Below are 27,722 nucleotides of genomic sequence, written 5' to 3'. Positions count from 1 at the left end.
TTGGTTTGACGTACGCACTATTATTATGTGGACGGTGTGCCGATAAATTGGAACTGATTGTTTACTAAAGGAGTCCCATTAATTTATTACCCGCGATCGACTCGCGATGTCTATTTGAGTCGAGCAAATAAAAAAAAAGTTTTAATGTAATATAGTCTTCACGGTGAGAACGTAAACATCATCTTTTATCGGCTGTAGTTAACGCAGTTAATGAGTTTGCATGTGTTACATTGTGAGTGTTTTTTGTTGCATGAGAAAAATGCGTGTGCGCATCGTTAATGACGTCAGGATATAACGAACGAGTGCGTGTCATGCGGCGCGCCTCTGCTCGAATTAATTGACGTAATTACAGAGCAGAAAACAATCGGGGCCTAGCCTTAATACCTTAATAATTCCGTATTATGAACAATTACTTACAGATAGACTAGCTAAAGCAAAGATAATAGAACAAATTATTAGATTGCGAGATCTTAGCGAAAGTTTGTTGATTACGTTTCTGGGTACCAAACGCGTTGTTCAAAATGGTATTCTTCTCTTTTCTATCTTATCTTTATTAAACTTGCAAGTAGTCAGTTGTCGAATTGAATGAAACGACTCTTGCAGATCTGGTCAGACAGGCAAATTATTGAGTTCCTTGACTTGATTACATGTTTGTGTCGGCGTGAGAAATGTGTCTCGAATTCGAACTAACCGCCAGTAAACTTGTTTCGAACGAAAGTGAAATTACTCGGTAATTTGGACCAACTGAAAATTGTGACTTTATAGCTCTACCAATTTGACAATTTAGAATAATCGTTCTGCAAAAACGTAATTTGCATTCACTTTATTTAAATGACAAGCTGTAACCAATTTGTTTTACTTATTAAAATTATATTACCTATGTACAAAAATATGAACTATGAACACTAAAATAATCGATTTGATTGCCATTTATGAATTTTGTTTGTTATTAAATCCATTAAGGATTATTAAAAGAACATAATACAAAAATGAAAGACAATTTTAAATATGAATGAATACAAATTCAACAAGTTACTATCTTAATAACGAACGATATGCGGGTGATCCATCAATATGTATTATACTCCGCGATTTGTTTGTGTCTTCGTCCGTATTTTCAGTTAAAGAAATATTACAGGTCAGCAAGAAGATAACAAGTATACGTTGACTAGTGGCGTGGCCAGCAGCACAGCCGGGGCCCGCCTGTGCGCGCAATGCGGAAAAGTGATCACCGAGCGGTTTCTCCTCAAAGCCATGGAGAGGTTCTGGCATGAGGATTGCCTTAAGTGTGGATGCTGTGACTGCCGTCTCGGGGAGGTCGGCTCAAAGCTTTACTACAAAGCTGACCTTATGCTCTGCAAAAGAGACTACCTAAGGTAAATTTTCCCTACTGACCTACTACCATTATAATCACAGAGTAGCATTGGTATATAAATAAACATCTTCTGTAAGTTAAATTCTCTACCTCTTCTACAAGTATGGAACCAGAATAACTATGCAAATCCCAAAGCACCATCGTAAACATATCTGATTAAAGTCGTATTTCGCTTTAAGAGTATCTAAGGCGCTGTGCCCTCCGATATCAGTGTAACATTAAAATTAATGGTAATTGCACGCTTTTGCCGCTATTATATAATTGCATAAATATCCTGGCATGCGTTATAAGTGCTCTTGATATTTATAAGCGGTATATTACGTTTACAACCCTGTTATTTTTTAAACAGGTTATTTGGTGCCACCGGCAATTGTGTGGCGTGCAACAAAGTCATTCCCGCCTTCGAAATGGTTATGCGAGCCAAGAGTTTCGTTTACCACTTAGAATGCTTCGCCTGTCAACAGTGCAATCACAGGTAATTTCTACGAATATTTATGGCTTAATAAGTAATCCTCTTGTCCATTAACTGTCGACCGCTTCAATCCTTTAATGGAACGTAACTGATGGCCGGTAAGCCGGACATAATGAGTTGCTTCCACAATTTGCCTGCAATTGTACAGAATGCTTAGTGATAATTGTGACACCGGGAAACACGGGAAATTGATAAGTTCATAAATTGCAGGTTCTGCGTAGGAGACAGATTTTACCTATGCGACAACAAAATCCTGTGCGAGTACGACTATGAGGAGAGGTTGGTGTTTGCAAGCATGGCTGCCAATCCTAGCGGACTCGCGCACATCCGTCGACAGGTCAGCGGCTTACCGGTCGGTATATTTAGCGACCTAGTACTATTTGCATGGCTAGGCTGCAAAATCCATAATATTCACTTCTAATATTTCACTAATCGATTGACCCCCTTTTACTCCATATAGCTTTCATTAATATTTGGGCGGCGTAGCAGGTGTTACAGAAAGACTTTTCACAGAACGCGTGCAGTTCTGTCACGTAGAAAAAAACCTAATTATAGCTTGTTGGAAATACAGTGAGTCAATTCTCATCCTCCAAACTGCCGGTAACGTGGTTCTCACGCCACCGTCAACTGCTGACGTGGTCTAACGCCGTGTTATGTTGCGTTGTTGTTGGAACCACTGGTTATCAGGACTCTTGTGCTAAATTAAGTTTAAAGTCACAAATCTGTAGCAGAGGGTTGACCAACGTCTGTTAAAGAATACTTTTTGTATCTAATAAATACTTATCGACCTTCATTGTCGCTTATCATTATCAACAATAGCCAATCATTGACACCGGTACAATCAAGTGCTTGTTAGATTTAGTTTTGATTTCTAGATGGCCGTAATATATAATTTAAGGAAATGTCTCTTTTTGTCAAATATCACAAATAAAGGGCACGTGAAAAAGTTAGCTCGGTGGAATAAATAACTCCCACAAGGACACTGTTAGTGGGAGATTCTATCTCCACTTTATTATGTTTCTTTTGTGATCATTAATCTTTCTCGTACGAACGCTTGTCGGAATGCGAATGTGGGGGAATCTATTTCATTTTATGAGTCGTGCGAGTGGAGGAAACCCATTCAGCCGCACGACATTTCTAATCGACTTTTTGATTGCGCTCACGGTCTACTGTTGGGGTTGGCATGTGAATTGCGAGCATAGGAAATCGAACTTAATAATAACGCAAAGAAAAATGAATCACTTTTATGTCAAAAGGTACAGTGACAAAGAAACCAAAATATACAATACTCAAAAACTTGTGTTTTATACCTTAAAGTGGCTTAAATAGAATGAATAAGATATACCAAACTTTGATATCATTAACTGAATGTTTTGTTATAGTCACCCAGTGGTGGATATGTGAGTGGCAGTGGGTGCGGCGCTGGTGTAGCGGCCGGCGGAGCGCTGGCGGAGAAAGACGGCGGCGGGTGTGCGGGTGCAGATGATGCCTCCAGCGGCTACGGCAGCCCGCCCGACCCAGACGTATGCGACGCAGCGCGATGACCGACGATGCCGCGCCGACTTCTCGCCTCGGTAAACATGTAACTACATGCTAGATAATGCCAGAGAATATGTAGTTATTTGTTTTAAGGTCCTTAACTGACAGTCCTCTTTTCACGTCACAGGTGAAACCCCACTAATCGTTGGTGGGACGCTGGGCCTAGGGCAGAACCTCCCGCAACGGGATGCTGCTCCGGCGCGGGCGACCGTCTTTACATAGCGTGGCGAATGTTCGTTCGCCTCATACGACTAGCCATCACCCTACCGTGACTCATAGAAAATAACTGCTTTATTTTTGTATTGTTTATAGACTTTAAGACGCTAAAGTCTGCGAATTCTGTCGAAAAATCTCATAAGTGTATAAAAATGGAAGTTTTGAATTAGGGTGATGAAAAATGTGTGTATGATGCAAAATCGGCTTACTGCAAAATTGCATACAGATATTCCAAGGAATGTATTTTACAAGCAGCGCAGGAGAGTACATTAGGCTAGGATGCGGCCGTGGATGTGCAGCTGGCCACTTTACAAAATGTCCGGGATGAGACGCGATAGCGTTGTCAGAACACGATATTTCCATTATGTATACGATTTGAGCACTTGTTTACATGTTAAGATAGTGACGTCGCGTGGGTAGGACGCTGCTCTGGCTTGTACTATAACGTACCACGACTCGCGCTTTACCAATATAGTCACGACCTGTATCTTACGATAAATGTGCTGAATACATTTATATATGAATTCACAAACTTTTCAGTGTCATTCTAAAATTGTAATTGAATTTAACATTTTGTGCTACAGTGTTGTGTATACTTTTTTCATACATCGATTTAGATCCAGGCACTGTTTTATGATAAAATCGATCTCATTGTTATGAAATTGTACGTATGTCATTTATGTGAACCTTAATATTGTTATCATACGTGGTATGACTTTTATTCAGGTTAATTTCTTACTTTTTTATTTTCTTTTCATTGGTTAGTGCGTATTTAATGTTATTTTTGCCAAAGACAAATTCACGTTGAAAATATTTTAATTATGTAGAGTCTACAGAGATGAGCTACGTTTGTAGAAAATTAAATAGTGATATATTTGGTACTCTGAAGTGGTGCAATGGTTAGTTAAGTGTCTCTGTAAAATACACAAGTTAACTGTTAACAAAAGACAGATCTTGTTTTTCCTTCAGCCACAGCTTCAGTGATTGTTGTTCGCGCGTAAATATATATATCTACGAATATAATGTTGACCATCGTCTCGAATTCGCTAAAGATTATTTTGTGACAAAAATTATCTTTAAAGTTAGGAAAATAAATACTAAAATTTTCTAAGATTAAAATAACTATGTAAAATAAAGATTTCTACGATAAAAGATGTATTTATGTATAAATCTGAGCTGTCGTTAGCTACAAGTATTGGTTAGATTTAAATATTTCGTCTAATGTCATACAATAGCGACCACAATAAATCGTTTCGAACTATCATGAACATCGACAGATTAAATGAAATTCATTTCACCGTTACTGTGTAAATAAATATATTTATTTAATGATTATTTGCATTAGTTTCATTACAACCCACCTACAACGCCGACTTGGTTTCATAAAAATAAATGAAACAAATAAATACTGTATTTAAAATCACACTACCGCATTGAATATATACAAGGAATCGGATGAATCACTTGATGTTATTAGCGTTAAATATTTATTTGGTTACGTGTTTGGCTGCTAAATAAAGCTGATCTGTTGACTTCTTTAACACCGATCAAATGTACCGTTCTATTTGTTAAAAGCACTTAGGACATCTCAATTGAAGATTTTTAGTGTGTTCAGAGCGTTGTGCGTTTGGGGCATACGGCCACTGCGGCTTGGCCAGCTGTGCTAATTGGCCAGCGGTTCTCGACCGCGCCACTCGACGACTCACATCTTTTAAATCGCTTTAAAAATACATCACGATGTCAAACAAAAACCACTAGAGATACTTATGTAGGAATTATGTGGATAATCTATTCATATGCACGTTCTTTTTATAATATGAAGTGATGGGACGAACAAGTCGTGCCCCTGATGGTAAATTTCACGCCTGTCCATAACAGTTTCAGTGTCCTCAGAGCTTTAAATCGCAAATATCTGAGGGGCACTGTCACTGCGCCCGTCACACTGAGACTTAAGTTGACAAGTCCCATGTGAATGTAATTTCACCAGCACCCTTACCCTTCAATACCGGAACACAGTAATGTTGACATTAGTGCTTGGCGGCAGAAATAGGTAAGGTGACAGTACTTCCCTGGACGAACTCTTTCACAAGGAGATCTTCTACTACTAAACTGCACGTGTTTTATAGTTACTATTAATTTAATTTAAATATAGACAACTTGCCAATTCCATAGCCATGATATAAGAAAATTAGTAATGTTTTGGTTTCTTTATAATTGAAGTCTATCGGGACAACAATTGTTATATATAAATAAAAGGTTTTTATTTTAAATGAAAGTTACATTCATTTAATATAAATATAAAATTAATTACTATGCAAGTTATTATTTCAACATTATATTGGCACATGTCCTCCATACTATTTTTGCACAGTTGTGTATTAAAGTATTCATAAATGCATGCACGTTGACGATGGGATATTACATACAAGGTCCTTGTATGTACAAGGTCCAGGCATCATCGTTCATTATGCGATGTATCGGTAAAAATTTTACCTACCTAGGTAGGTACTCATATTCAACAAAGTAATCGAATGCATTAGGCAATACGTACAGCAAAAAATATTACTCGTAAAAGCTTTTAATGGCTCCACTGTAACTTTTGTTCTCGGAAATGTGTTAGCGAGTGTTCTACAGGATGGGAATGTCCATAAAATTCTCGACGGCGAGACGCATTAACGAGCGTCGTTTAGTTGTTTGCTGTTTAAATAAGTGCTATAATGTAATTTTAATGAGCTCACAAAAATGTGTGCGGGTTCCAAGTATCCGCCGACGACGACGACTTCGCCGCCAGCAGTAATGACTGATGCTACGCTTTCACGTCATATGTTAACCACTTCGCCCCAACATGTGTATGTCTGACCCCGTATTTATAAATATATTAGGTCCTTATGATTGCGATGATTTGTAAATGATAAGACGTAGCTGTGGTGACATTAAAATGATTTTGGGAGCAAAACTGACTCCCAGCCGAAATGCCGCCTTTTGTTATGGGGCTGCTAAAGTAAACAATGAAGTTTCAAAGTATTATTAGATGCGTTGTAACAAAGTGTTTGTATTAAAACCTGGTTAATTACTGTTCACGGGTGCCCCCAATGGAATTACGTTTCAGAAAGAATAGAATTTGGCTGAGTTATTGGTGCGGCACGCTCGCCCGTGAAAACTCACTTAAACTTTTTAATTAAATTTCTGATTTTTTTCCCGGTAACACGGTGAAGAATCTAATCCCAGAGTTTTATTCAAAACGTTGTATTAATTAGTCAGCATGGTGGGGACTAATGACCACGGTAATCGACTTTTCCGGTGTGCTGCACTCACCTGCCTTCACCACCAAAAGTGCGACGCGATACAAACTTTTTTAGGACGGTAAGTAATCTCAGGTAGCAATAACAATATTTTTACAAGGACACGGTGTTTTTGAATTAATTGAATAATATCTTTACTGTTCATATTAAGTAAACTAAAATGTGTGCGTGTGACCATACCGTGTGAAATGCTTTTATCACATAAAAGTCATAAAAACATGACGACTACCATGCAACTAATTATGCAAATATGAAATATTCTAAATGTGAAACTCTCCTATTTAAGCATAAAAAAGTTATTCACTAACTTGGCTCGCAGGTTATTTTTAAAATACCAATTGAAGGGACGAATAAATCGCGCACCTGGTAGTAAGCGAAACGCCTATCCATAATAGTTGCAGTGCCACTCAAAGCTTTAAATGGCAAAGACCTTAGGGGCACTTCCAGTGCGCTCGTCACCCTAAACATACGTTGACAAGTCCCATAATAAAAATAAAAATTAAATATAATAAAATAATAACGTAATAAAAATTACTGTTTGGCGGCAAAAATACTTAAGTAAGGTGGCAGTACTTCCCTGGACGAACTTTTTCACAAGGAGCTCTACTGCTACTAGAATCTTCCAATCTGTCTCTTGAAAATTTATCATTTTGTATATGTGGCTTTATTACACACACAAAGGGTGCGAAATTATTAGAACGGAAATTATTAAAGTAAAGTTGTATAGGCATAATATAATTTTTAATATTTTTATTAAACAATGAACAAGTGACATTCTTTGAAGCAATCGTATACAAAATAACTAACTTATTACATTTTTAAATAATAACAGTAATTGTAATAAACATTTTTAGAGATAATAACTAAGTATAGTCTGAAATGAATGCCAAAAAGCATTAAAGTCGTTTGCAGGCAAGCCTCTTGAGTGCGAAATGACGATGGGTGCGGAAATAGCTGTAAGTGTGGGCAAATCGTGGCTAATGTGTTTGATCATCACCGCTGCGCGGGCGCTTCTGTTTGCATTTAATTAACTAAGACACCACCAGTCATTAAGCCGGCCCTGTAGAGACACTGTCTTATCTGAAAGGACATTTTCTTCAACATTCGTCTACAAATACATAGTACGTTTTCATCAATTGTTTAACTACGGAAATTATTTTGGTAATAAACTAAGATATTAATGCTTTGAAGGAAAGTCAAATACACAGGTGTCCCCATGTTACGTGATATAAATGTAATGAATGAATGGAAATAAAATACCTACGACCCAAATTATTATAATTATTGAACAAGGGTAGAAGGATGATGAGGTATATACACTCATCAAAAGTGTTTGGTCGATTTGATTTTCAATTCGAATTATAAATTTGACCAAAAAGATCCATCGGTGTGTGTACAAAAAAATAAAAAATCTCTTGATTTTCAGTAATTGGCAATAACGTGCTTGATCCCTAGACACTTTTGGTGTGTGTACATATCCCTATAAGTTGACTTTTTACGCTACGTCAACCTGAAATTATAATCATAATAACAATAATTCAAAATCAAAGTTCAAAATTCATGCATTAGGTACTGTTATGAGGTACCTCCACGTGCACACATCACTCCATATCTCAATACATTCAATATTTTAAACATGACAAACCGTAGAATATTGAAATTAAATACATTCGTTCATAATTTGAGGAAATCATGCACTCCGGCCTATTTAGCTAAAAAGTTGTATCGGAACGACGGGGCTGATGGCAATGTACGATCGATACGGTATCCTACTTTACAGATATCACCAACTCCTATACTAACGGTTTGTCGCGGTAGTTTCAAATTTGCTGCATATAAGTGTTGGAATGATTTGCCTTCTCCAATAAGGAATTTGAAGTCTTCTTACACTTTCAAAAGGAAATGCAGGCTTTGGTTACTTTCAAAGCAAAGTTCTGCTAGTAATTGGATGTAGTGTCGTCCAGCGGATTTATGCATATTTTTATTTTTGTTCTTTATTTCTTTATTTATATGTATATATATATATATATATATATAATATTTTTTCACTATTTATTGTTATTATGTGTGCAGTTCATCCTTATCTATACTTTATTTATACTTCATGTATTTTGAAATGAAATATTTTATGTGGATTTGGTACCATTAGACAATGTAATCATAGCTTTAAGTTTAAATTGTATACTTTAGTCATTTTACTGGAGCTTGTCGAGACACGTCAGAATTATTATATTATTAATATTACAGAATTAAATGTAGCGTTTCACCAAAAAGGTAAAATCTGAAAAACAGCTCAAGCTGAGACTCTTGCCTTTTTATCTACATGTGTAACTTCAGATTATGTTATTTAAGGCTAAATTTTTATTGAATTGATATTCAATCCGACTTCGGTTCGAATCCGACCGGATCGAAGAAATTTTTCTGAGTGTTTTTTCTGAGTGTTCGATCTTTGTATTAATAATTATAACAAACTAGTGGAGTAATTTCACAAAAAATAATTGAATATCAATTCAATAAAAAAATTAATTAATACAATGAATAGCGACATTTCTCGCCAGGACTGGTAGCTGTAAAGGTACTAACTGGGTGATAAATCTGCAATAGATTTCTCATAGATGGCGCTACGACTAAAAAGTCGTTGAAAGACCAAGTACAAAGACACGACGCAAGCACATACAAGAATTCGTGAGGTCCGTTGGTTCGTTCCGTGGCTTAGTTGGTATAGCGTCTAGCACGGTATGCAAGAAGACGTCGCTTCGAATCCGACCAGATCGAAGGAATTTTTTCTGAGTGTTCGATCTTTGTATTAATAATTATAACAAACTAATGGAGTAATTTCACAAAAAATAATTGAATATCAATTCAATAAAAATTTAATTAATACAATGAATAGCGACATCTCTCGCCAGGACTGGTAGCTGTAAAGGTACTAACTGGGTCATAAATCTGAAATAGATTTGTCATAGATGGCGCTACGACTAAAAAGTCGTTGAAAGACCAAGTACAAAGACACGACGCAAGCACCTAGAAGAATTCGTGAGGTCCGTTGGTTCGTTCCGTGGCTTAGTTGGTATAGCGTCTGGCACGGTATGCAAGAAGACGTCGGTTCGAATCCGACCGGATCGAAGGAATTTTTTCTGAGTGTTTTTTTCTGGGTGTTCGATCTTTGTATTAATAATTATAATAATAATAAATTCATTTATAAACGACAAATAATAATTTTCATGGATCACTCTACATATCATAAGCACTTCGACAAAATTTTAAAATTGATTGCAAAATTTAAACGATCGAAGCGTGAATTATTAACGTCGTGACAACAACTTATAGTTCTAAATTATCGATTGCATTGCGCGTAGACAAAACAAAACGCAAAAAGCCTTTAGCAAATCGCTTACTACCTCTTAAAACTTAAATTCGAAAGGGTGATAATAATCTATATAGTAACACACGAACATAAAAATCAATTATAAAAAGTGAAAATAAATGAAGAGCTAAAAACTTTCAGCATTCGAAAGCCGGTCGTGAATGGACCATTAACCCTTGATTTATAAAGAACGACGTGGGTTATATTGTGAGGCGCAAGAAGTTTCCGTCGAATCATTTAAATAAACGAACTCGCATCATTATGTCAGATCTAAGGATCGAACAAATTGCCAATTAGTGGCGCGCCAGGGCCGGCATCAGAGCTCGTTCTGGCGGCGGTGCGGGGAGCGCTTCGGATCGTTCGGTGTCAGGATATCACGCCTCCGCCGCACCGTCCGTGTTGTACAGTGTTGTAGACATTTAACTGATGATATTACAGCACTAAAATTACTCTTTGCTCTAAAATATAGTGACTGTTAATACTTTAATTTTCTTAAAAGTAAACTAAAATACTTCTGCGTCCTAAAACTTTTGCATGAAAGACTAAGGCGAACAGTAAAAGCTGTAGAGTCATTTTAATATGTAATTACAAAAATATGTTTTAATATCTTAAGTAGTGTTGGAAAACTGTAACAAAACGTTACTGTATTCTGTGTTATGCATATAATCACTTGACATTTCGATTAACTTCTTAAGCAGCCACTTCTTATGCGTGAATAGAGAATCAAAGTAATAATCGTTTCCACCATTTACATTGTGCGCGTATATTGAATTCAGTAATTGCCTAAAGGATATCAAAATCCATTAAGACGACTCCACCAAACTCCTTGTGCCACCCGGGGGGTGGTGGAGTCCGAGAGCGCTCAGTATTCAGAGTATCGCAAATGTAACTTTCGGTTCTTTTCATGGCTAAAGTATGTTGGCGGCAATCCATAATGGGATCGCCATTATTCTTGCCATTAATTCGCATGGCCCGGCTTCCGTGCATTAGCGGGTACGGCGCGGCTGCCAATCCGAGGGTCTCCGGCCACAGTCGCCGCCGTATGAACAATATTCACCGCGACTATGTAAACAGCTAGCTATTTGCTTCTATTGTTTTCTACAGACCTTTCATTTGCACAAAAACCACTAATGACAGGTACTTAAGGATCTTAAATAGAACTAGCTGTTTAGTGATTTATCTGAGTGGACATTCTCTCTCATATTTATTTGCTGTTGTATGTTATTTAGTCCGCATGCTTTTTATGACTTACATTAATGTTCAACCCACTTTTTAATATATTATTTTATAAGTATTAAAATTGGAACACTGTCGAAAAATATAATTCGATTCAACCAACAATCAAACTTTCCCATGTCGTTATTCTATTACAAAAACAACACTGCTAACGAACTAGGTACAAAACAGCTCGGACTTCGTGAAATTAATTAACAGCGAGCGGGTGTGCAGTAAATAAATCCTTCATTTTCCTGCGCAGATTGCATAAAAATAATCAAATAAGTGGCATGGACATTACTCAGACGAGTCGCAGCTGCAGGCGCGAGAGAGACGGGTCATTGCCTCTCGCTTAGTCTCCACCGCCAGCACCTCCACACTCCCCCTTCCTGAAAGAAAAACTCTCGAAAAACTAATTACAACTTGTAATTGAAATTTTGCGTGTTATATAATCGGATACTTGAGCCGTGAGTAATGTATAAATGCGCTGGGGAGATGAATGGACGACATTGTGGGTGGACCGGACGAGATAGGCGGCCCTCTACAATTTTTGGGATTAGTCAACTTTGCTACAATAATTCGAAACAGGACATACTCATAATTGTTTTTCGAAACAAAAACTCGAAAGTTCTGGTAATTAAAAATAGTTTACTTTTATGTAAAATTCCCGATATGCGATTATTAAAGTGAAATCAATTTCCTTTAAAACTTCCAATATCTATGAGTATAAAAATAAACTAGGAAATCACGCAATCGCTTGCAAACGTCTCGTCTCTAGAAACAAGCATTTTTAATTAAAGCCCCCTTCAAAACCGCGCGAACAAAAAACGGCTTCACAATAGCAACAATCTAGGAAGCGATCTAACTGTATAAACACGCGAATAATGCGCAATCAAAAGGGCAGCGGCAACCGAGGGCTATGCAGCGCGGGAGGCGCAGGCGCGGGGTAAGGGGTACCACCCCCGACACCACAGCCTTTTTTGCGAATTACACTTTTGATTGCTTTGCTTCACAATAACAATTACATGTATAATTTTATTTTTGTAGCGTTGAGGTGGCGGCTACAATCGTGCTGAAACGAATTGTATCGCGTGTTGCATCATGAACTTATCACTGTCTATTAAACATAACAAGTAACACTTAAACAATTTACCTTTCAAAGATTTTAACATACAAGCATGTAGATTTTGAGAGTTAAATGGTCACTAGTTATAAGTTTATATAAGGTTGTATGTTATGAGATGGTTATAAGTAAGTACCACTAGAGCTCCTTGTGAAGAGTTCGTCCAGGGTAGTACTGCCACCTTACCTATTTCTGCCGCCAAGCAGTAATGTCAGCTTTACTGTGTTCCGGTTTTGAAGAGTAAGGGTGCGCCGGAAATTAGAGCAGAGTTTGTTTCAAAAGCAAATAAACATTTTATTGTTGACAAAAGTAGTGCTTGTGTTTAATAAATACCTTCGCACTGTGTAAGAATCAATCACAAAGACTTTGAGTACTTAACTTTTAAAATAGCAAATAAAAAGTGACTTAAAGAAATGGTACAGAAGGCATTTCGGTCAAGCATTCAGCGGGGAGAACCGCGGCGCGTGTAGTGGCGGGGAAATGGAAAAAGCATTAACGGATATGTCAGTGCCGCACCAACAGAGAGTGCCTGCCTTCTAATGCTGAATAAATACCATCCACCTCCCTCTCCGGGCCGTTACCACCGAGTCAACTTCGCCAAACACCAGTTACAAACTGACTTAATGGCTTACCGAAATCGGACAGTTTATTGCTTCGAAATAAAGTGAAAAGTAATTTAACGTCTGCAGAATTTAAATTCAGTATTTATAAGATTATTAAATACATAAATTATTATTAAGAAGAAAGTTTTGTGACAAAAGTAATACATTCGAAATACAATAAAACTCAATTACAGTGCATTTATTAGTGGCTCATAAAGTGTATGTAATCGCTTTTGATTGCGGGCGGCTTAAACCGCAAGTTAGGGTAACCGCGCTCGTGGTACAGGGCTCGTCATAAGTGGGCGAGACGTCCCATTTCCCGTTTCCGCGCGGGCATGGATCAGGAATGTTTTAGCTAAATCGACTCCGAGATTAGACGGATATTTTTAAAGCATCGCCTCGCCTCATCCATTAGCAAGATTTCATGAGCCACTCCACTACGAGGATTTCGCGTTAATGTTAAGGTCATAAACTTGATGAAGGTGAGCTGAAATTTAAACGGAATAAGAAAGATGTCGATATGTTTAGTTTATTAAAGGTTTTTTATGACAACCAGGTATGGAACGAACAAGTCGTGTTCCTGGTCTTAAGCGACACGCCTATCCATGGCAGTTTCAGCATTACTCTGCTTTAAATCCGAGGGGCACCCTGACACATAAGTTGACAAGTCCTATGTACCTGTAATTTTACCAGGACCCTTACCCTTTATAAGCGGAACGCTGTAATACTCACGTTACTGCTTCAAGGCAGATATAAGTAAGAAATAAATAACTAAAATGATAAGAAGTAGTATGTTCCAATCGATCGCTAAACCTTGTAACAATCCGTTGCTGGTCCAAAGTCACAATAACAATAAGCTATCAATTAAAGATTAGTTTAGTTTATTTATTTAGTGCAGTTCCATCCCGTGATTTAACGCGTGTTGACTTCATCATTATTATAAGTCACTAACGTCAATGATGGGCATGGACGTCATCTTACTATTCTGCCCAGTCAGGTCCATGTTTTGCGAACTGTGCAACCAGTACGCTTTTTGCGGACTTTGTGGCCTCCTCTTTGTTGAGGAGTTTCTACACTGGCGATCATTACGTTGGATAATGTTGCTTACTAACATTTATACAAAATCACTAAACAGGAATACATTAATGGGACCAGCATCAGATGCACTCATAAAGCGCATACAACAATGTATGGGACATAACAGTCAGTAACATTTGTATTAGACGATATTACGACGCCGTATGACCCATCCGCTTTCACGACTGCCGTTACATAGAGTGTTCAATAATTATCCTGTCAACTTTGTTACATTTAAGTACCCTATATACCCGTACCCCTTGCAGCACTGACATTTTTCAAAGTTCCCGTATTTCATAATATTTATATTGAAATATAAATTATATATCAAAATTACTTTATTTCGGTACAATTTTCCATTTACATTATAACACTGCTAAGGATAATTAATTGTAGTACGTACACCATTATGTTGGTTATTTAATTATCTCTTAAATTAAGGTATGGAAGGAGCATATGTTCGTTTTATTAAGTGCATAAGCTGGTATTCGTGTAATTACAACGAGAGTGGCGGCACATAGTGGCAGCGGTGCTGCGCGTCAAGTCCGTAGGAATTTAAACAGGCACCCCCGCGACAAACTTGTGTTATTAATCCACTAGTTTCTAGCCTACTTTCGCTACTCTCATACACATCTACCCCTTAATGCAAATACTTCGAATAACTTCTACCTGACATGAGTGTATCAATCCTGCGTATCTCTGTAGAGAAGTGTAGCTACACTTGGCACGAATGGAAGCAACATTAGATGACGAAGTATTTTTCTTTCATATTCAATCGACACTTTATTTTGATGATTTCCTTTCGATTTACAGCATACACCTATTGCAATTTATTTTTATTGCTGGAATAAAAGAAATCTGCAGCGTAATGTCTAACAGGAAAAGCCGTTGCACACACCTCGAGGCTATAAGTACAATGTTATGATTTCAGATTTGGCGTAGTAAAGCGGACGATAGGGGATATTAATAATGAATATAATCACGACAGTAAATTCAATTATTTGGACCGAGCCCACATTACGAACCACGTTATTGGTATTGTCGTAAAATTTTATGTGCTCCCGCTCAACTTTTACGTATTTTATTATTCGTCCGATTTCTTATTCGAAGATAGTTAACTCTGTAGCTGTTTCATGAGATTAAATTAAATGTGCTTCTTTTAACAATATAAATTTTCAAAAGAAGTAACTTTGTGCTTCACTATTGCGACAGTACCAGTACTGTTTTAACGAGGATTGTTAAAGACGCTATTAACGTTGACGTACGATTTATAGAGTCCACTTTAAGTGTCTATTAAAAAGTTAAATAGGCTTTTGTTGGGAGTGGTTAGTAATGATAGGAGAACATAAACCAGTGAGAAGCTCGTAACGATTTGAGACCCAGTGACAGATGTCCGCGAGTATGTCATTATTAAGAGCGGTCGGGCAGCGGCCAGGCAATCGGCAGAGCTTAATCCGGAGCACAGACTTGACCGACAACTTTGTAAATTAAATTGGTTTCACGATACGTCAACTTGGGAGAATTGCACTTCTTATGGGCCCGGTGATCACGGGCTCTGTATAAATGCTCAATTAAAACTGGTGTCAATTACATTCATTCCTTATACGTACCAAGATAAATATACGAGTACCGACTACGTTCTCTAATTAAATGTCATGTGCAAAGTATTTTCCGTATAAACAATCTAGTAGAATGTAAGAAGTGGAAGCTAATGACGACGGTTGTTAGAAAGAGGTGAAAAACTTCATTTATGGTGTTCCACATTGGACGTTACCAGGAAGGGACATATAGCGGCTGCAAACCGGCCATCAGGTGCTCGCTTTAGAGGCGATACAGGGTTGCATTTCCCTTGCCACCACATTTCAGCATTATAATATTATTTTTTTATGATATCAAGTGACGGGACGAACAAGCCTGGTGGTAAGCGTCACGCCTGTCTAAAGTTTAAATCGCAAATATCTGAAGGGTACTGTCACTGCACCCGTCACCCTGAGACATATATCGACACGTATCATCTGCCTGTAATTTCACCATCTCCCTTACCCTTCAAAACCGGAACGCAATAACACTCACATTACTGTATGGCAGAACTAAGTAAGGTGGCAGTGCTTCCCTGGGAATCTTTTACAAGGAGCTCTATTGTTACTAAAACATGCAATACCCGCAGCAGCAACCCTCACGGAATCGCATAAAGTGGTCTCAAAAAGCTTTGTGACCATATAATAAGAGTGAAAAAGACGATGTGTTTCTGTCTGTGCTGTCCGAGTGGAAGCGAAACGCACAACGTCTTTTTCGCTCTTATATGGACGTAAAGCTTCTGAGCGGCTCTACTCGAGTCCGTGTTGATGAGTGTGGTGACTCCCTTAGGTAAATTTTTCAGAGTAACATATGTTTGGTTTAGCACTTTTAATCTTAAGAGTCTATACTACCTCAGATTACAGATACTATTTTTCCTATACTAATACAGTTCATTTTGCTTGGGTCTTAACTTCGGTCTTAGGTTTTATTTCAGAATTTATTTTTTTACAAACGAAATTAAAGCCATTTCAAAAATGTATATCGTATAACAAACACGTGTTTTATTTAGTTCAGGTGATATTAAAAAAATCATTGGTATATGTAAAGTACTATTGAATACAGCGTTTTTTTATAAAATATCGAGGCAAGTTTGTGTTTTTTTTTTTATCAAGAAAACTTATAGAAAATTATTTTTCACACCGTATAGTAATCAGTGTATATCCTCAATTTTACTATAAATTTTTGCCAAAGTGATGGATTCAACACTTTCACTGTTATGCGGAATCAACCAAACCCATTTGAGGTTGTATAGATTCTTAAGCCACACCTCGAGATAAACTCGTTCTGTCTATCAGTTATATTCCCGCCTGCTATTTTTATCGTATCGGTGGCATACACTATACAATGCTTGCCATCATGGCGAAAAGATTTGGCAATCGGCGTAAGGTACTCGCCGATTGATGTCAAAGTGCGGCCGATCGTAAAGAAAAATACATCATGCGGGGAGGCCTCCCTATTCCTATAAATAAATAAATATTAGACAATATGACATACGTCGTTTCAAACGCAAAGTAAGCAACTAAAGCTCTTGTGTTGAGGAAATCGGAAACAACGACGGCACCACAAGTACTCTGACCCGAAACATAGACACAGAATAATCTCAGTACAAAGTACTAAAAAACCGACCTCAAAAATCATTATTCGCCTAATTTGCCACCCTTAGAGGTAAAATATTTTCTTACAATTTGCATGGGATCACTTCTGAGGTACCCTTTTTCTACCAAAAAAAGACTCATCGAAATCGATTTACAAATCGAGTCATCGCGGAACTTCAAAAAAACATACAGTCGAATTGAGCACCTCTTCCGTATTTTAGTAGTGCAACACCATGAAAACTGGTGTGCTAGACTGGTGTGCGGAGGTCGTCAGGTCGGAGGAAGTCATCCTATGCAAAAACACATCGTTAGGAAGTAAAAAGATGATATGTGCAACTTCAATAATTACTTCTCAGTACTTAATTAAAACAAACATCCGTAGGTATAATCATTGTAATTAGCTGTATGCAGTTAATAATTCAATTAGCAATTCTGATACGGCATGCACAATGAATTATGGCATTTTGAAATGTAGAGCGTGAATAAGAATAATGAAACAAAGTATCAATTGCTTGCGTTGATATCTAGGAAAAGCACTCTGAGCGAGAGTACATCTATCTAAAATTAACAAAGCGAGTTCTATCTATTCAATTCAAGAAAACAATTAATCTAAAAGCCGTAGCGCTTGTTTCCCAGAAAAGGTTAGTGCATTTCCACTACCAACAGAAGTTCATTAAGTAAAACATGAATCTTGATGAAAATTACTTAATGGTAAGTTGTAAGATTGGCGCCAGAGGCGGGGCTGCCTTCCCCGCGTCTCCGGCGGCCTGAAGTGGCAAAACGTGCCCAGTAATAAGGAGTAAGTTATTCATTAGTGTTTTGAGAAAAAGTTATTAGTGCTGACAAGTCATGCGCGCCGGCGTGCGCATGCGCTTGCATTTTGGTCCGCTACTTTCTGGGGCAATAATGCCAGTGCAAGGTTTGCACTCAAGGACTTGTACTTGTTAAACATAATACAGGGTAGTGTTGCACCCTAACATGGATTTGAATTTGAATGTAGATGACTACACCAATGTAAATGAAATATTTATTCTTAATATTAAGTCTATTGAATATCATCGTACGTTCCGTAGCTCTGTTGGAAGAGCGTCAGCACGGTATGCTAAAGTCGCTGGTTCGAATACAGCCGGATCGAAATTCTTCTTAGTGTTCGATCGTGTTGTATTAATAAATGTAATATTTATTCTTAATATTAAATATTGGTATAGCTACAGGGACAAGTGGCCTTGTGCTTATTAAATAACGAAAATGATTACCCCTGTTGTCGACCACCAGTAAATAATATTGTAAACCTTAATTTGCAGCCATACCCACATCAACCTTTGGGAAATTTACACCTATTACCACGTTTCCGCAATATTCATTAATGAGAGAAATTGCTTGCACGTAATGAGAGTTTTATGGCCGGCATTGCAGCCTGCTACAAGACTCACAACGCAATTTAATACTTACATGCAAATTAATTGCACCACCATCTTATTAAATTAAGCAGTTCTGCACTATAAAGTTAAGCTACTTCTACGAAGAAGTAACGAGCAGGATGCTCGGACTAAAATTTAATTTGAATATGTGTTACACTTTGCATAAGTCTTCCATAACATTTTACCAAGAATAATGAAGAAACCATTTTCACTTTATAATTTTAATTGATATCGCATCCATTTATGCAAATCATCATCAACGTGATCATTTTGACTATGAATATTTAAAATACTTATTTAATCGTAGCCACGCAAAAAAATAATTATGATATAGTGCATAATATACGAACTACGTACGACACAATATCAATTAATTTCATATTTTGTAACACGATATCCAAAACAGTGCACCACTATGGTTTGGCGCGCTTGATCCTCGTTCGCCTAGTCCCGCGTTCACTTTATGGCCGTTTAAATAAACTTTTTCTAATGTGAGGCATCGGGGGCATCCGATCCTATTATTCGGCTAACGAAGCCAACGGTATCCCTTGATTATTAAAACGAACTTGGAGCCACCCACGGCGCCTGCCGGGTGTTAATTGGGCCCCCGTAGACAATACTAATAAGGCCCGTCTGCGCCTCTATCTGTCTAATTAAACGCGAAACTTGAGAGTAGCACCCTTGCGACGAGGGCCTGTTTGCCGAGCCTCCTGAATACACTGTAATAATACCAGCTAAGCGTGTTTGAGTGGCTCTTTTTCGGATCTGTGTAAACCCGCGTTTAATTAGCAGTATTATGAGTCTGAGTGTCGACTCCCGGCTTGTTTAATTAAGCTAAGTCAGTAACAACAATCCATTAGCGCTATTCTTCCTGCAGACGCTGTGTTTGCTATGGTCCTGAATGCCTTATTGGATTTCGTAGTAAACAGTAAATAGAGTGGGATAGATATAGTTTATTAATAGGATACTGATCTCCGTACCTCTCTAATAAGTTTTATGTTCTAATAGAGTTGAAAATCCAAGTGGGTATTATTCAAAAAATTGTTTATATTTATATTACTTCAATGATTCAAAAAGTTTGCTCTTATTTGTGATGCTATTGTGTTGGTAATTAATTGTTTCTTGTCATCTCGTAAAGTCCCTGAAGTTATTTAGTTTTCTTTCCTGTCACGGAAAGGTATACTGCATCCGGAAGTCCCTTGTGTCGCGAGGCACTTCGCTCTCGATCCTAATTACAGATAGCGACAAGAGTCTCATCTAGTTTGCGAGTGCGCATGTTAGTTGCCTGCGATTTAATCCCACCAAATAGCTCAACACATAATGAAATTAATATCCCAGTTAATTAAACAGAAAACTGATATCTATTAATTGCGGGCATATCTGTCGCAGTATACTCATTGTTCTCCCATGTCAGTGTTTTGTATTGAGGTATTTGCCTTTACACAAACTGGCAATCAATGGAATATCGAGGTATTAACTTGTAAGAGAGCATATCACCTATGCTGAAGATATGACAGATAAAGAAATATCCAAACAAAATATGATAAAAGCGTTCTACGGTCCATTTATTTTTAGTACTTTTCTGCGCCATCAGCCCTCTTTATATACAATAGGCTATTGTACTCCTCAATGTTTCGACCTATTTAATATTTACACACACAGACTTAAAGACAAAATAATGCTAGTAATCCGAACAGCGTAGTTGTCTCGCAAAAATCATTCCCACTTCGGGGCATGGTGCCAAAGCGTTTTGCGTATGTAAATTCAGTAGTTTGGTATTCGTATATTACCCGTAAATGGCATGAATGTTCTATTGACCAAATTCTATTTATATGCCGAGTTTTTAATTAATAAAATCAATAATAAAACAGTCTAGAGCGTAAATCGGATAGCGTGTTATGTACGCCCGCCCTAAGGCGTGACAGTTCAACTTAGTGGTACAGGCGGAATATAATAAAAACGAGTATTATTATCACTCAGGAAATGGATATTAAAAATTAAATAACCACTTAACACCTTTATTATATATGTTATATAAATATATACTTTATATTATTATTATTATAATTATTATTATATTATTATAATTTATTCAATAAATTTTTTTCCATGTGATTTTTTGTGTAAGTGAATATAATAAATACGTGTTTTCAATAATTTTTTATGGTGGTGGGCATTGAAATTTTTTTATCTTGCCTAGGTGAGCCAAAAAATTTGGGAACCTATGATGTAAATAATAATATGTAATTACACCATTCGCATCTGGGTTAATCTTTGGCTTTATTTAACGTCACATTTCATACTTACGAGTATAAGTTTATTTATTTATAAGTCTAAGACAAATAAGAAAAACTGTCTACATAAGTAGACAGTGTATGTTAGTTTTTCGGAAACCAGAATCATGTGAATTTTCTGGCTGTATTGGTAACTCGCATAATTCCAATCAGCATTCAAATCGATGCAAATGGTAAGATTAATCGGCGTTCACGGGAAGGAGAGTTTACATTTCCTAAGACTGTTAATTAGATTTGGATTTATTAAGCATAACCGATACCACACACGTCATCGTATTTCTTTATTATTACTATTAGATATTGAACTCTATAAACCAGTTAGCCAGTAAACAAAATGAATATTGAATACTACGTACTAACTATTCATTACATCCTTCTGCACTTATGCGTTTATTCCGGGTCAGGCATGTCTTTTGGTTACCTATCAGTAGTCCGAAATGACATTTTCCAGAAATAACGTTTGCTCGAATTTTTATAACCTCGAAAGTAATTTTGAGAGGAAAATGTTTTTCCTTTTAAACCTTTTTTTTATCTCTGGGAAACGCGTTACGCGTACCATTCGGCTCGGGGGAGCTGCGAGCGGTCATGTGTGACTCCCGGGCTCTAGCCCGGTATACACACTAAAACCCAGTGGTTAACCCCCACTTCAGAGAGTGCCCCGGGTCAACACAAAGGCACCCTCACACTTGTGAGCACAGACTTGGAGATAGGGTCCCCCGACCTCTGTCCCCACGGCTCACTACAGCGGGGGAAGAAGGTGGGTACTGCCTCCTTCGACTCCCCAGCCGCCGTCTTCGGAGCGGGTCAGCGAGGGGGTCGTCCTCTCTGAGCCGTTCCGAGGCCTCCTTGTGCGAAAGTACGCTTTCACAGAAGGAGGCCATTGCATCCCAACACCTCTGACTGTCGAGCATCGCGCCCACGATGGTCGATAGCGAGAGAACTCCGCCCACTACCGCGGTCAGGGAGTGCCGCTGGGGGCCCCATGCCGCACATTCTGCCACGGTATGACGCACTGTATCGACGGGAGCGCCACACTCGTGACAGGCAGGGGTCGTCTCCCGACTTGCAACCCGGTGCAGGTATTCGCCGAAACATCCAAGTCCGGTGAGAACCTGCGCCAATCTGTAGGACAGAGACCCATATCGCTGGTCGACCCAGCGGATTAGGTGGGAGCGAACTGCCTCCACCGTCACTAAGCCCGCGACTGGGGCCTCTAGGTCCTCCGTCCATTTTCGGATTAAGGCAACGCGGTCCGCTGCCCTGATCCTCTCCAGGACTTCGGCGCTTGGCCTTTCCCCCCTGGCCTGCATGGCAGCTCGGTATCGGTACACTTCCGCGAGCACCTCCGCCTGGAGTTCTCAGGGAGGATCGCCCGCCAGAAGAGTGGCCGCCGTCCACGACACCGTGCGATAACCCCGGATCGCTCTCACCGCTATGAGCCTCTGCGGCCTCCGCAAGAAGGGTTTAAGTCGAGCGGTGAGAGCTTCCACCCAAACCGGTGCGCCATACAGGGCCATACTCCTGATTATTCCTTAGTACAGGTGCCTGCAAACCGAGCCTGATCCGCCTACGTTTGGCAAGAGCCGCCCTAGGGCGGCAGCGGTACCCACCAGCTTCGGAGCGAGCAAAATGCGTCCTGAAATTCCACCTCCCGTCCAGTACAAGGCCCAGATATTTCATCTGAGCCTTGACTGGGATCGTCTCCCCAAAAAGGGTGATACTTGCCTCCCTAGGGCGGCCTCTGCGCGGGCCATGTAATAGGAGGGCCTCCGTTTTGTGTATAGAGATCCTCAGGCCCAACAGGTGGATCCTTTCTACCACCAGAGATGTCTCTACGGTGCTCAACCGCACGGCCTCTTCATAAGTCCTGCTCCGAGCAGTGACGAGGGTGTCATCTGCATAGCAGATCACCCTCGTCCTGGAAAGGAGCGGACCGCGTAGGAGCCAGTCAAAGCCAACATTCCACAACATGGGGCCCAGCACGGATCCCTGTGGAACGCCGCACCCGACGCGCCGCTGGTGTAGCCTCCCGTCTCTGTCCTCCCATAGAACCACCCTGTCTTGGAGGTACGCCTCCAAAAGCCTTCTGAGATAGGGAGGTACTCCATGCTACCGGAGCGCCTCTCTCAGTGTCTCGAACAGAAGGCTGTTGAAGGCGTTCTTGACGTCAAGGGAAACAGCCATGACCATCTCCCCCTTATCCACGGCGTCTGTCGTGAGACTCTTCAGGGCGTCGACAGTAGACCGCCCCTCCCTGAAGCCGTACTAGGCTTCCGAGAGACCAGGCCCCACATCCTCGAGGTGCCTAACGAGACGGTTAACGAGGACCCTCTCGAAGAGCTTGGCCGTCTCGTTCAACAGTACAATGGGCCTGTAGGCAGAAGGCGAGTCGATTGGACGATCTCTTTCTGCGACAGACACAGTCGGCCCTGCTTCCATTGTTCCGGGAACTTCCCGCTACGTAGGCACGTGTCGAACAGTCCCCGGAGCAACTCATTTAGGCATTCCGCTGCCAAGTACAACACCCGACTCGGAACGCCGTTCGGTCCCGGTGCGGTCTTTTTGCCCAGTTGGAACAGTGGTTGCTCCTATTTCTCCCTCAGTAACAGAGGAGACCTGCAAGAGACCCTCCTCCGGTAAGGAGGGTGGGGCCATTACCGGGGGAGAGTGCTCAGGAAGGTCTGGGAAAAGCTCCCTTACCACCCTTCGCAGGAGATCCGGGGCCATGGTCTCCGTGATGGGAGCGCTTTGGGCACGGAGTTTCTTCCACGCCGCACGATACGGACGACCCCATGGATCCCGATCTAACCCGGCCAGGAGTTCTTCTCTGCCACGGGTTTTGGCCTGGCTTATTACCAACTGCAGGGACTTCTTCTTAAGGCGGTACGTCTCCCACAGCTGGCTCTCTATGTCCGGGGCATGGCCGTGACGGCGTTGGCACCGGACGTAGGCTCTCCGGGCAGCATTGCAGTCCGCTCGGAGTTTCGCGATCTCCTCCGACCACCAGTAGACCTGATGGCAGGGAGGTCGTCGCCGGACCCGGGGCAGTCAGAGCAGTATGTAGGCGGCTCGCCAAATCGTCGGCGGTGACGCCCTCTATCACTCCGGCAAAGAACCAGCGCTGTATTATGGCAGCTTCCTCGACCATCTCCCGGTCCAGCCGACTTAGCTCCCAGCGTGGGAAGCGACTCGGTCTACGAATCCAAGGACCGCGGAGACCTCGAAATGGATATATAGGTGATCCGACAAGGTCTCCACGTCCTCCACCACTCTCCAGTTTCTGATCCTGCGCACGACCGCGGGAGTAGCGAACGAGACGTCCACAACGGACCCTTCCTGTTGTTCCACGCAAGTCTGAGCAGTCCCTCTATTCAGGAGGGACAAACCAGAGAGTATACTACAGATCTGTACATCACCACCTCGCGCGTCAGAGACGACATTACCCCACGCTTGCGACTTCGCATTAAGATCGCCGAGGACAATAACTTGCCTCGGCGCTCGTCGCAACACCGCTGTCCTGACGGAGTCAAGAAATGTCTCAAACTCCGCTAGGGAGCGGTTGGGGGAGAAGTACGTTCCAATTATTATGTACTCCCCCCACCCAGTCACTACATACACCGAGCCCCTTTCCAGGATCGTGAGAGGGGGGCCCGTGCCTGCCACTCACGACCGCCACTAGGCCGTCCAGATCCCCTGCCCAGTTTTCATGAGCAAGGATATAGTGCGGCTCGCAGGCCACCGCTAAGTCTATTTGCCACTGCGCCATGGACTGCAGGAGCAGATCTTGAGCTCCGGCGCAGTTTTTCAAAACAAAACACCACCGCAAGACACAAAAACACCTCAATTGCCCGCACATATAGAAAGTCTCGGATTTGATCACCCACCCACTGGCCACTGCGTTACCGCGCACCAAGTAGAATGGGGTCCAGGGCAGACGACGAGGACGTACCGCGAATTCACGTGGGGCCTTTTTTTTTTTTGTTAATCCGGGGGAATCTGCTTACAGATACCCCGGCCCCGCGGGGGCAGAGCCGGGGTTATGTGGGACTGGGCTGAACCCTGAAGGGCAGCAGCCCGACCGCACTAAACCCCCGGAGTGTTCCTCCTCTCCGCTGTAGGTGGGGGTACGGGTACGCTGTTGCACTCGTCCGCGCCCCCACCAGCGGCTGGCCGCGCCCTGCGCAGCCCCTCCTCGAGAAGGGAGACACATCGGTCCCCCGACTCCGAATGTGAGGCTTGCCGAACACCAGACGAGCCTTCCATCCCGGGCCCCTTTATGCTGGGCAACGAACTCCCCCGAGTCCGCTACCCAGGGGCCATGGGGGGCCAGGACAGCATCCACTCAACTGTGAAGTTCAGTGGCTGCTCCCCCAGCCCCCGCGGCGGATCTGATGACAGGCTCCGCCGCAACACCTAACGCGCTTCCGCGCGGACTCTCCGAAGAGAGTCGCTTGGAGCGCCCACCACGGGCCAACCGCCCACGTTCGGCCGCGGAGGATAGGACGAGCGGCAACGACACACCGACACGTCTCTTCCCCCGCGGCCCCGCCGCCACTGCATCATTAAAAGCGGTGCAGCCCCGCCAGGGTCGCGGAGGACAGGACGAGCGGCAACGACACACCGACACGTCTCTCCCCCCGCGACCCTCCTCCTCGCACATCCGCGCGGTCCCGCTGAATTCACGTGGGGCCTGCCCCAACTTAACCTAACCTAACCGAACCTAATCGTGTCTTTGCGATAAACAACCAACATATCCTGAAAGAACAAAGGTTTCATGATAATTCGGTTTTCGGTCGAACAAACGTTATTTTGGAAAAAAAAATTTAAGTTTGTGATAGGTTACAATGTCTTTTTCTTTCATTCATCTTATCACCCGTCACCTCCTTGTTCACTCTTTTCACGTATATATCCATCACGTACATAATGCGGCTACCTTTTCTTTGATCTTCTTGTACGCTTAAAACCGTTCACATACATAAATATTTTAATTTAACGCTATTCTATGCTTATTGCCTGTGCTTTTACACCTGTCAATTGTGGGTTAACTTCAAAAGAGCGAGTCTAAGTACTCTAGAGTGCAATACAACAACGCCAGTGGTGGACAAAATGGGGGGCACCACATACACCTCTCGCTGCTGCCAGATCTGCCGAATCTCTTTAGCGTATAGTTGTTCGTACTTTTTCAGCTTTTTCTCGGTGTATCCCTTAAGGTTGTACGTGTTGGATATACCGATATCTAGCGGCCATGTCACGCCACTCGTGTTCTCCGCAAGTATAATATCAGGCCTATTATGTGGAATATGTCCATCCGTCAGGACTGATCTGTCCCAATACAAGTGATGAGTGCCATTGTCCATCATCTTCACTTCCGCCTTCACGATATACTTCAGGTAATTTCTTGTCGGAACTACTTGGTCTTGGATAGCCACCATGAACCCCTCTGTTTCGGAAAAAAATGTCTCCACGGCTGAGCCAGCCGTTAGAGGCGCAGCCTAGCCTAGCCTAGCAGGCGCAGTCTACATTCGACAGGCTCAGCTCATGGGCAAACCTACCACGTAAAGGTGGCATCAGTTATTTGAGGCTCGGCGCTATGGAATGGAGAAGATCTAAAGGCGTGTACCCATTGTCTGCGCCCAGAACAGTTTCATGTAGAGCAGATGACTTCTGGGCGTAGAAATAATTTTGTAAGACCCGTACTTACAAAATAATAATAACAATTATTATTATTATTATACTAGCTTTATTCTTCTCAGCTGGTTAGCTGGTTTGCAACGCATTTACGGACCGAATTCAAGTATATATTTTATATTTTCTTTTTTATTATTAATATTATTATTATCTTTCAAGTAATGTGACTACCTTTATTCCACATTACATGTCTATACACATACAAGGACTTCGCGACTTTTGAAGCACTAGAGCTACTTCCAAACTTCCTCTTATAAATACACGAAGCAGCCGTTACGAAACAGTTATTTAGCAGGTTTCAAAATAATCAAGCATTTAGGCTAATGAAATGACCGTGGACTGAACAACACATCACATAGGAGCAATAGCAATCACGTAAATGAATCGAAATTGGTTTGCAGGGTAAATAGATCAATCAGACTGAATACGTTGTGATCAGTTGCCGACGAAGTAAATTAATCCCGCTGAGCTGGCCGCCCTTGTTGCGTTTTGTTTGCTTCTTAATAAGCCAATTGAGATAGAGCTAGGTCGATTAGGAGCGACGATACAACAATGAAGATGGAAGTCCATGTCATGAAGGAAACTCTTTTAAATACTGTTTCTTAAGAAAAGAAACTATATTTTCGGATGTAAATCGCATATACTTGTTTTTTCAAACAAATCAACGTTTCGGCCTTTTAAAGGTTCCATGGTCACGGCTGATGATAAAGTCTTTTTGTTGTTAGTTTGCATTAATATTAGACTTATCTGATTGATGACTTTACCATGTACTGTGAGTACCAGAGCAGCGAATTCACTCTGGGACACTTCCCAGAACACCCACAACAGAACCAAATCAGAAAAGTTCATTTCTCAATT

General features: G+C 40.9%; 2 protein-coding genes and 1 long non-coding RNA gene across 5 annotated transcripts in view; 1 reads left to right on the top strand and 2 right to left on the bottom strand.

Moving 5' to 3' along the window:
• LOC113235072 (LIM domain only protein 3-like) overlaps positions 1 to 4,877 on the top strand; it is a 49,233-nt gene extending 44,356 nt beyond the window's left edge. The window contains exons 4-8 of one of the 3 annotated variants that reach the window (XM_026470629.1): positions 1,139 to 1,376; positions 1,725 to 1,850; positions 2,058 to 2,199; positions 3,230 to 3,429; positions 3,514 to 4,877. In XM_026470629.1, the coding sequence (XP_026326414.1) occupies positions 1,139 to 1,376; positions 1,725 to 1,850; positions 2,058 to 2,199; positions 3,230 to 3,391 (668 nt within the window). In that variant the 3' untranslated portion in view covers positions 3,392 to 3,429; positions 3,514 to 4,877. The remainder of the gene's footprint in view (positions 1 to 1,138; positions 1,377 to 1,724; positions 1,851 to 2,057; positions 2,200 to 3,229; positions 3,430 to 3,513) is intronic. The other 2 variants (XM_026470630.1, XM_026470628.1) reach the window with 2 other exon arrangements.
• Positions 1,891 to 2,282, bottom strand: LOC113235073. Its single transcript, XR_003310842.1, has 2 exons — positions 2,083 to 2,282; positions 1,891 to 1,981 (listed from the first exon to the last, which is right to left on the bottom strand). It is a non-coding gene; the product is annotated as an uncharacterized LOC113235073 (long non-coding RNA).
• Positions 4,878 to 22,640: 17,763 nt separating the features above from the next.
• On the bottom strand, positions 22,641 to 23,366 carry LOC113235330. The gene is made up of 2 exons (XM_026471004.1): positions 23,290 to 23,366; positions 22,641 to 23,094 (listed from the first exon to the last, which is right to left on the bottom strand). Exons 1-2 carry the CDS (start codon positions 23,364 to 23,366, stop codon positions 22,641 to 22,643), a joined length of 531 nt encoding a protein of 176 aa, XP_026326789.1.
• Between the last annotated feature and the right edge of the window lie 4,356 nt (positions 23,367 to 27,722).

Source organism: Hyposmocoma kahamanoa, unplaced genomic scaffold (genome assembly GCF_003589595.1).
Source record: "Hyposmocoma kahamanoa isolate Upper Pololo Valley unplaced genomic scaffold, ASM358959v1 87, whole genome shotgun sequence".
NCBI classification, from domain to species: Eukaryota; Metazoa; Arthropoda; class Insecta; order Lepidoptera; family Cosmopterigidae; genus Hyposmocoma; species Hyposmocoma kahamanoa.
Note: the sequence above shows the minus strand (reverse complement) of the source record. Positions and strands in the feature narration are given on the sequence as shown.